The sequence below is a fragment of the Phalaenopsis equestris genome, unplaced genomic scaffold, assembly GCF_001263595.1.
Source record: "Phalaenopsis equestris unplaced genomic scaffold, ASM126359v1 Scaffold000022, whole genome shotgun sequence".
NCBI lineage: Eukaryota > Viridiplantae > Streptophyta > Magnoliopsida > Asparagales > Orchidaceae > Phalaenopsis > Phalaenopsis equestris.
Window position 1 is genome coordinate 513008 of NW_018164464.1, and position 10766 is coordinate 523773.

A 10766-nucleotide genomic window follows, 5' to 3' on the forward strand; every position below is an offset into this window, starting at 1 on the left:
TCTCTTAACTAAAAAGATCATATTTCTCCACCAAATACATATACCAATAAAAAAAAAATCACTCCTCGACCAAAACCCGCAAATATTCGAGTCGCAATTCAGGCGCTAGCGCCATGAAAATTTTCATTCGCGTTGAATCCTCAAGTTTTTTCACACACTGTGCATGAAATCGTTTGTTGGCCACAACTTCAGAAATAGCGCTCAAAAGCCTTAGACAGTCTAATATGCTAGCTTCAGATATTGGTGGAGCTGCAAAAGCTTCAATTAAACGGTCGAAGGAGGTGTTCACAGAATGTTCTTTCTTTTTATTTTTCTTAGCAATCCTTGGCCTCTTTAAAATTGTATTGGACTCCCCGATACCCCTCTGGTTAATGCTTTGAACTTCTTCATCTGGTGTCACTGGCTCAGGTGTGATCTCATCTGGTATCCCTGTAAAACCACTTTCAGTTGGGTTGTATGAAAACTTTCCTGTTGCGACAACCCATTTAAACATTATGTCCAATTTCTCTTCAAATTCCGGCTCTATTTCACGCTGTTTGTACTTCTTCGCTGCCGGTACTGCCTGTGGAATAGCATTTAGAGGGGATATTTAGAAAATTATAATTAGATAAAATAATTTGCGAAGCTAACAAATCATGAATTATATATAAATTACCTCTAGTTTTTCAGCCCACCATTCAACTGGAGCATCAATTGTCCTTTTAATCGGATCCCAACCCAGACCGGTAGATCCACGTTTCAATTCCTTCCATATTTTTCATTCCTTCTTCAACTGGTCCCATTTGTTTTTAAATTTAAGGCGGTCGTAATCCCTACCAGTCAATTCTTTGAATCTCGTGCCAATGTTTAGCCACCCTTCCTTATTAAAATACGTTGTTGGTATGTTACCCAGTTTTATTTCTTTAATACACATATCACAAAAAATATTTGTAACGACTTTGTCCCACATTGCGGACTGGCCCCCGTCAACCACTTTAGACATGATTCAACAGCAGTGTCGTGTAACTATTCTGAATAAAAACATATTAAGAATAGCTTTATGCAAAAAATGAATCAACACTCATACATGTCGTGGAACCAACAAACTGAAAAAAAAACTAAATAAAGTGTACAATAAGGATTGTGTGATATGCATGTGAATTTTTCTAAAATTAAATAAAGTGGACAAATGCATTATATCAAAAGGGAATCCATACAAAACTAACAACCTTTAACAAGAAGATCCTACTCTGAAACCAATGCATAAGAAATCTCATGCCACAAGGATTTAGGTTTAAGAAACAACAGGTATAACAAGGATTCCATAATAAATGAACAAAATCACCAAATTGAGAGTTCCATTGTATTTTCACTCATTATTTAGTCATCTTCTATACAAGCTTCAATTGAAAAAAAAAACAAATCACACAAAAGCACTTTTAAGTGACGGAGCAAACACAAGAAGAAATAATTGCCTGAAAACTTGACTGAGAACCATTCCAAGGCTTTGATTTTATATGTAGGTGATGCAACAAATGAAATCAATACTCAGAACAGTGTTGAGGATCTCCAAAAGAAACAATAAATAAATAAATAACCCCAACTACTTTGCACAGCTCAAGCCACCTCAAAGCCTGGTGTAGGACGCAAATTTCAGGTATTAGATATGTGTATATATGAGCAACGAGCAAATACATGCCAGAAACCAAAGGATGAATCACTGTTTTGACCCATAAAAAATGCCCCACATCCAGAATAAATCTGTAAGCATTCTCTTCTTAAATGATTTTCTGTTTTGACCCATAAAAAATGCCCCACATCCAGAATAAATCTGTAAGCTTTCTCTTCTCTAATGATTTTGAAATGCTAGCCTCTCTAGCCTCCTAAATTTTATTTGAAATTTGCCAAGCTTCATTCTACCAAAGCTTTAAAAAATTTCCCATCAGGTATGATGCCGTGAATTGGAAGAAGCAAGGAAGAAGCAAGGGCAGGTTCGATCATGATCTGCGGGGCGAGGTTAGATCTGATCTGCAGAGGAAAAATCTACAAGAATCATGGGCGAGAGATGTCATCAAGCATACCTGAGGTGCGGGTAGAGATCGAGGGCTGCGGGGCGAGGTTCGATCCGATCTACAGAGGAACCGTAGAGAGGAGCGCCAGGCCTTCGATTCGATCTGCGGAACGACAGCGAAGCGAGCTAGGGAACGGGACGGTCGTCGTTCGTGAGATAGAGCTTCCGGAGAGAACGAGGGCTGCGGGGTAATAATCCCACGCCGAACGCTGAACGCGGGAGGTTGGGAGCGTCGAAGGACCTAAGGGAAGATATAGGATTTTAATCGCTGCGTTTACCGATCGCAGGAGCGAACGCCCGAACAAACGCCAACACGGCGTTTCGAAAACGCCGGACGCGGGGAAGAAGCTGCGCCAAACGGGACCTAAGGCATCAATTTGAAAATATAAAAAATTTAGAATGAATTTAAAATAAATTTCAGTTGAAATCATCCAAATTTAAAGTTTTTTTTATTATGAGGTCTTTATACCTTATACGAATATTAAATATCGAATTTGGCGCTTCTACATACGAAAAATTATTTCATCAGGACTCCGCACATAGAGTTACTTGTGGAGTCCAATTAAATCAACGTGAAGGTGATAGAGTAAAAAAAAAATTGGTCTGGTAACACTGGGGAATATTCCCCCCGTGTTATTACGTGTTATTCATGTGTTATTTTGTTTAGGAAATATTCTCAGTGTTATAATGACATATCAATAATGCCTGAATAACACACAATAACACATGAATAACACAGGAGATATTTTTTTGTGTTACAGAGTAGAAATTTTTTTTTTCTATCACTGTTATGTGGCGTGATTTCATTGTAATCGGCACGTAACTCTACGTGCGAAGTCCTAATACAATATTTTCTCTTTACATACACACCTCAATTATCACTCACACATAAATTTCATATTTACATCCATAGCATGTAAATTCTTATCATTTTTTGAAACTTAAAACATCATTTTACACATAGTTGTAATATTTAATTAAAATAAATGAAAGATTCATGAAATTAAATTGATATTAATCATTTAAGACAGTAATTTCTAATATTTATTCATAATCAAATTTTAACAAATAATTAAACTTCAGTTTATTCGTATCTGAACCGTTTAAACCGAATTAAACTTTGGTTCTTTCGATCGGTTTTATCAAAATTTTGGTTGATTTGGTTTATCAGATTTTGGATTTTGGTAGCAATCCGGATGACCAATTGTAAGCCGGTCCATTCGAACCAACCGAAAATACACATTTTCATGCATAGATAATACGACACGTACGTAAAAGTTAAAGTTAAGGGGTTATATATGTAAATAAATAAGAATTTTAATATTGATTTATTATTTTTAATTATTTTCTTTGACTTAAATTATCAACTTTGTAACAAACATTGATTCCGGTGAACTCTTAATCCACCTTTCTTCGAGCTTTTAGTTCTCCAATTGTTATGCATTTACATATCTAACAGCTAAATTTAGTTTTTTACATTCATACCACGCCCAAATCTTTTACATAATCACACCAATAATACTGTTATTTTAACTTCTAAAGTTTAAAATTCACCTTTTCATTAATAGAAAAGGTGACATGTGTAAAAATTAAAATTTAGTTGTTAGATATGTAAATACATAAAGTGGTATGCATGTAAATTTTCCTTAAATTTTACTCATAGGAAATAAGATTTCTCTATTAAAAAAGAAAAATCTTCTAAAAATATGTTTTGACGAGATAATGAAGCTCCATTCATTACATCGTGAACACCGATGTGCGGATTTACTTTTGTTTCGTTAAGCAACATCTCTCGAAGTTGTTTCGGCAGAGTAGCAATGCTTCATCGTTTTAGATCGCAAATGACAAAATCCGTTCCACAGACGAGACGTGATGTGACGTGACTTTTAAGGGAGCTTCATTGAATAGTGAAGCTCCTTCAAACAAAGTTAGATATGTAATTTCATAAGAATTCAATGGTATGTATGTAAATATAAGACCTCAAGTTATTCTTTCTCTTCCATTGCTCATTAATACTTCTTTCCCTCCCTATCACTGAAGAAAAGGAGACTTTAACCCTAATTCTCTTCTTTGCTTCATCTCCATACCGAACCCTCTCCATTTAAATACCATAACCTTCCATTTCTCCTTCAAAAATTTAATTACAAATTAACCACCCAAAATAAAGATGGGCTTTTTGAAGACTATTGCTTCCCACTTTGATGCTCTAATAGGGTAAGTTTCTTACATATTATCAAGAAAATTAAAATAATTACATAAATTATCTAATTTAATTTAATTTAATTTTAATTTTAATTTCATTTACCTAATTCTCTTCTTCGCTTCATCTCCATACCGAACCCTCTCCATTTAAATACCGTAACCTTCCATTTCTCCTTCAAAAATTTAATTACAAATTAACCACCCAAAATAAAGATGGGCTTTTTGAAGACTATCGCTTCCCACTTTGATGCTCTAATAGGGTAAGTTTTTTACATATTATCAAGAAAATTATAATAATTACATAAATTATCTAACTTAATTTAATTTAATTTTAATTTTAATTTCATTTACTAACATATACATGCTACGGACTCTTATGAATCAGGCCGGGGGTGATGCTTCTGTACCCTTTGTAAGTGCATTTACATACTTACCACCCAATTCTTACGTATTAGCATATCAACCACCCAAATTTCAACATTTACGGCACAGGCTGGGTGGTATGTAGGTAAAAATTGAAATTAAGGTTGTTTATATGTTAATACATAGGAATTAGGGGGTTGGTATGTAAATTTTCATTTGATTTGAATCTTGCCCACCACTATGCTCTTCTAACCATATTGTAAAATTAATTTGATGTAATTAATTAGATATGCATCGATGCGAGCAATCGAGAGCCCTTCGCCACTTGATGATCAGCAGTGGCTCACGTACTGGGTCTTGTATTCATTGACCACCCTTTTTGAGCTTTCCTGCTATAGAGTTTTGGTCTGGTATGTAATTATTAAATCATAGTTATAATATTTGTCACTTGTTTGTTATGAGCGGACGGACAATGACGATAATCCGGCCGTGCCATTGTATTTTCTGTGGCCGGTTCGTCACCGGTGTCTGGACGTATGGACATCAGACAAGGGCTATCAAATTGGCATGTTGTTTGCGAACAACTCATGTTCGGCTCGCTGAGTAAACGAGCCGAACACGAACATAATTTTTGAGCTCAATGCATAAACCAACTAAACATGAAAAGTAACATTTTTTAACGAGTTAAACACAAACTGAGTCTCAGCTCACTCAAGCTCGGTTTGTTTACACCCCTATCTATAGCAAGTGCTCTAAATAAACACTTATTTTTACAAGAAAATATTACATCTAGAGTCCGGACACAAGCAGCGCCAGGACAACAGATGCTATACAACCGAAGGAAAAAAAAAAAATTCCGGGTGTATTGCGTCCAGAGTCAAGACCATTGTCCGTTGTCCGGACTCTGGATGCAATTCTAAACTAAGATCCTAATATTTTTATTTTAGCCCATCATAAAAATATATTAAAATATTTAGTCTCTAAATATTATAATAAAAATATCAAATAATGTTATGCCTCAAGACCTCATAGTAAATCTTTTTTTGGGAATTTACATACATACCACCCAGCTCTTATATATTTACACATCTAACACCTAAACTTCATTTTTTTACACTTATATCACCCATACTTTTTACATCAGATAAAAAATATAGCTTTTTTTAACTTTTAAACAGTAAATTAACACATTTTCATGTATTAGAAAGATGACATATATGCAAAACTTAACAGTTTAGGCATTAGCTATTTGACTACACATAGCAATTGTCTGGTATATATGTAATTCTTTATTTATTTATTTATTTGCATGAAATTTTAGATATTCATATTTCCAGCAATGTACAGGTTTCCTTTGTGGCCATACATGAAGCTTTTGTTTTGCATATGGCTTGTTCTGCCAATATTCAATGGAGCTGCCTTCATATATGAGAACTATGTGAGGAAATATGTAAGAATTGGGAGCTATGTCAGCTCAAACTACAGCATGGAGCAAAGAAGGGCCATACAATTAATGAGTCTCGATGCGAGGAAGGCGGTCGAACGTTACATCGAGCGGTACGGACCCGAGGCTTTCGAACGAGTCATCAATGCGGTAAGAAACTCGAACAATTAGGTCATGTTGGGTTCTAACATTATTCATTTTGGCTTGAAATGAGTGCAATATATATAGATAAGTAGGGGTATTTACATAATTGTCACATAAGTCTTACATATTTAGATATCTAACAACTAACCTTTCATATTGCCATCACCATAAAAAAGTATAATTATAATAATTTTAGAAATTCATGTTTAACATTTATGACACAAATTCTAAAAATACATAATAGTCAAGATCTTTTAAATTCATAAGTTTAACATATCTATAATAAAGTAAAACATACATGTATTCATGATAATAAAATTTGATCTTGAAGAGATGAGTTTCTCTCTCTAATCCTTTGAAACTTTCTATACTTTCTGATAGAGGAGAATATACGGGGTGTGGTAGGAAGAGAAATGACTCATTCTCTGAATTATACTCTATTTGACCACCATCCATTAAGAGGGTTACTAACCAATAGAACTTATGATAATTTAATAAATTAATTAATTTTTATTATTAAAATTAATGACATAATTTAGTAACTCTTATTCATTTTAGGGATTACATAAGTTACAAATTTAATATCATAAGTTATCATAAGTTAACATAAGGACATAAAATTATAAGTTAAGATAATTAATAACTTAAGTTATCGTGAGTTATAAAAATAAATATCATAAGTTATGACATAAGTTATGAGTTAAGAAAATAAATAACTTAAGTTATCAAAATAAATCTCATAAATTATTAAAAATAAATGTGGGCCATAAATTAAAATTTAACAATAATAACTTCTTAAAAGTGAAAATCACCTTTTCGAACATAGGATTTTTATGCTAAGATGTTTTAAACGTTAATATCAAATTTTAAAAGTGTTAAATATGTAAATGCATAAGAGTTGTATGTCATGCATGTAAAATTTTCAAATAATTAATCATTTTTTGTGTTGCACTCATCTTAAAGCAGACCCTGAATTTAATTTCTTATTTTTCAGGCTGAGAAAGAAGCAAGGAAACATTGAAGTGTTTTCTTTTTCCTCTGAGGTCTCCATTTAATATTTGTAAAGTTATTTCTCGTAAAAATATGTCTCCTATGTTTATTAATATTTTATTTAATTTAATAAAAATTAAGATTTTGTGAGGAATAAAGTTTAATTGTTGTATTATGTGATCCGGTTGTTCAGCAATCAAATTCCCAAAATATACTAAAAATTGTAATTAGGGGAAAAAAAGGGGTCTCCCTCCTATTTTAGGTTTCGGACTGAAATTTTAATGCCTAGCGTTGTGGAAGAGGGAGCCGCTTCGTGCAAGCCTGGATTCAGAACCCGAGAGCACAACATTGTGGGGCCCTAGAGCTCGTTGAAGCGCCGCAGAGACATATCGCGGTGCCTCGATGACAGCAAGAACACAGAGACGCTTTTCACTTTAAGTTTCATTTTCGTGGTGGAAATGTGTGTTGATTTCGATTTCTTGAATGCAATTTCGAAGTTATTCTATGAGAGGAAGAAAAAAGAAAGTGGTCGTTAAGTACTTTCATATTATAGAGAGGCTTGAGTGTAGTATAGTTTGTATAATTTTCTTCGTTATGGATTTCTCGGTGGGGGCGCTACCTTATAATTTTTTAAGATAAATGGGGGTCGTTGCCCCTGAAAATTTTTTCTTCTATACCTAGCACCTCGAAAGTGGGCGCCATAGCGCTCAAGCCCATATTCAAAACTTGAAAGTGTGAAATAGCAGCGCCCCAGTGGTCGTTGGAGTGTCACGATATCACGGTACCCCGATGCTAGCAACCGAATTGAGATACCTTTCACTTTGAGTTCCGGCTTCACTACGGTAATGTGTGCCAATTTTGATTTCATTGTGCATGATTTTGAAGTTATTTTATGTGAGGGAGAAGAAAATGAGTTTTGTTCGAGTTCCAAATTGGGTAGTCTTGAGTGTATTGTAATTGGAACAATTCTTTTCATTTTCTTCATAATAGATTTATTGGTGTTGTATGACCCTATTTTTTCCACGTTCTCGCGTTTTTCCACATTAAATCTCGATGTTTTCTTATTTTTTTTTACTTTTCAATTATAAATTGTGCTTCTGACCTCTTAAACCGATCTCCACATCTCTTAACACTCACGACTATTCGAGGGGATCATGTAATCTCAAACTCTCTGCAAGTCCCAACGAAGCATATTTAACAAACCTCTTACCATAAAATATTATATTTCACAAACTATATATTGAATATTACCTTTCATAAACTCAAACACATAAACTCGAACCAAAAACCAAAATATACCTTCAACCCTCTCATAAAACTAATCAAAACCCTAATCCAAGCCAAAAACAAATTTCAACAGAAAATACAATTCCATAAGTATTATTACTATAAAAACAACTATAACAAATATAATTTATTCTGAATAAAATCTAAATTAAATTTGAGCCAGGTGGCGAATATCCATTGGATAAGCATCTGAAGAAGACTGAGCACTATAAGACCTCCTCCCTATAATTATATTCCCTGCCTCAGTGGGATGGAATGCATCCCAGAACAAATACTCTGCTCTGTTCGGGCATGGAGTCTGATAAGGCAGACAGGTTATCTGACCGTTATTCCTCCCAACTCCACAGCACCCTCTATTTGTCACCCTCAACCCTGAAAATTCAAAAATTGCAAAAATTACCATTTTATAGATGAATGTTTGAATTTTATGAAGATTGGGATTAAGATGGTTTGCTGTACCATAAGAAGCTGGATTTGTGATGATGTCCTGAAAAATATTGAAAGCATTAATGAAAGTGAAATGAGCACCATCCAATCGATTGAACTGATTCACCAGCTGTATGAGCCTTCTGTTGAATAATTGGATGGCGCTGTCGATCCGGTCGATGCACGTGAAGCCGTCGGAGCTCAATTGAGCGAGCTCGCTTGGGCTGCAGCCTACCTGACCAACTCCGACGATCACCACCTTTCTTGCGCCGTAGTTGTAGAGTGTCTGTAGAGAGTTTTGATGTAGTAAGTACATAAGAAATAATTGGTGTCGAGTACTATGCTATTAATAGGATTTAGTCATGAATTGAAATAAAACGTGATTGGGTACAGACCCTTATTTGCTGGGAATACTGCTGGATTAAGGCGTCGGCGTACTGCTCCGGCGTGTACTGGCGGCCGGTGGAGTAGACGGCGGGCATGAAGTAGTTATTTAAATAGTCATTGCTTCCCATTCCTACTTGAAATATACATTTACTTAGATAATTTGCAGCACTGTCTTCGTCTCCTAACATCTCCACTATCTGATTTACTGCCTGTACGTAGTTCTGAACCTGCCCGCTGAAGGTTATTCGACCACCCTATACATGCATGTAAGACAGCAGGTTTAATATGTAATTAACTATCTTTTGAGGGGGCATTTACATAAATACCAGAAAATTCTTATATTTTTATGTTAAATATATAGCAGGTAAACTTTAATATTTGCATGCATGGCAGACAGATTTTAATATCACGTCAAAAAATATTGTTATATAATATGTTTTTAAAGAGTTGAATACACATTTTCATGAATTGGTGTATAGAGTGTTATAAATATAAATATGAAATTTTATTTTTTTTAATTATATAAGAACAAATATTTATATGATTTGTGGCTTTTATGATATTGTTGGCTTTAGCATAGCTTGAAACAGTCTTGAGCTTTCACGTTTGAGAAGAGAAAATATTACGTATGATCGGTCATCTGCAGGTGCGAACAACAGATGAGGCTCGAGAAATCTGAACTACACGTTGGCATGTCCGAATCTCACCCGTTGTACGCACATACAATACTGTACATAATATTTTTTTCGTGATAGAGAAACTTATTAAGGGATGTAGGGTATTGAATGTAATTTGTTTCGTGAAGCCTACGCATTTACAAATTTACCATATTAATTTGAAATCAGAAGCTCATTTACATCCGCACTAGTACTTTATTCAACAACATATAAACTATACAACAGAACTGTTCAATCTTTGTCAAATCATTAGCTCTCGTATCACTTATTAGCCTTAAAGAAATTGTTGAAAGATCTGGAAAACACTAATGATTATATTCCATATTTATTATAACTCTATCTTTAGAGAGTTATAAACTATATAAGAGATCTTGGGAATCTCTATTTAATCTGAACTACACGCTGTCTCTTATATTTTGTTATTATTCATTTAATTAGAAGAAATAAAAAGGATAACATTGGAGTTTTGCACAAGAGTCCATATAGAATTCATAATGACCCCTCTAATATTTTGAATAAATTAATAACTCAGTACTAATGATTCATTATGCCAAGATTATCTTCAAATTTAATCACTTTCCTGTGGTAGGTAGGATTTTCTTTTTAAAAAAGAAAACTTACACATATATCACTCAATTTCTATGTATTTATATCTCTACCACCTAACTTCATTTTTACAAACATACCACATGAAAATATTTATTTCATCTTTTAAAAATTAAATATATGACATTTTTAATGTGATATAAAAGATTTGAATCATATATATATATATATATAGTTCGGCTCGCTGAGT

General features: G+C 33.9%; 2 protein-coding genes across 4 annotated transcripts in view; one reads left to right on the plus strand and one right to left on the minus strand.

The window, feature by feature from the left end:
- Nucleotides 1-4260: 4260 nt before the first annotated feature.
- Nucleotides 4261-7253, plus strand: LOC110018453 (HVA22-like protein f). 3 transcript variants are annotated; one of them, XM_020715772.1, is made up of 5 exons: nucleotides 4261-4264; nucleotides 4638-4664; nucleotides 4903-5025; nucleotides 5963-6209; nucleotides 7198-7253. In XM_020715772.1, the coding sequence occupies exons 2-5, from the start codon at nucleotides 4648-4650 to the stop codon at nucleotides 7222-7224; spliced, it is 414 nt and encodes a 137-aa protein (XP_020571431.1). In that variant the 5' UTR covers nucleotides 4261-4264; nucleotides 4638-4647; the 3' UTR covers nucleotides 7225-7253. The 3 variants fall into 3 exon arrangements, with proteins under 3 accessions (XP_020571431.1, XP_020571429.1, XP_020571430.1); XM_020715770.1 differs by lacking the exon at nucleotides 4261-4264 and adding an exon at nucleotides 4444-4512; XM_020715771.1 differs by lacking the exons at nucleotides 4261-4264; nucleotides 4638-4664 and adding an exon at nucleotides 4461-4512.
- Nucleotides 7254-8500: 1247 nt separating this feature from the next.
- Nucleotides 8501-10766, minus strand: part of LOC110018454 (GDSL esterase/lipase At5g45670-like) — a gene marked incomplete in the record, with an annotated part of 4587 nt that continues 2321 nt past the window's right edge. The window contains 3 exon segments of the mRNA XM_020715773.1: nucleotides 8501-8852; nucleotides 8940-9192; nucleotides 9302-9547. Coding sequence (XP_020571432.1) covers nucleotides 8629-8852; nucleotides 8940-9192; nucleotides 9302-9547 — 723 coding nt within the window.

Bases quoted from the DNA above. Each gene is read 5' to 3' on its own strand.
- LOC110018453 (XM_020715770.1), top strand. From the start codon at position 4,466: ATGGGCTTTTTGAAGACTATCGCTTCCCACTTTGATGCTCTAATAGG. The intron at 4,665-4,902 runs GTAAGTGCATTT...GTAATTAATTAG, and splicing joins GTGATGCTTCTGTACCCTTT to ATATGCATCGATGCGAGCAA. The intron at 5,026-5,962 runs GTATGTAATTAT...AGCAATGTACAG, and splicing joins TGCTATAGAGTTTTGGTCTG to GTTTCCTTTGTGGCCATACA.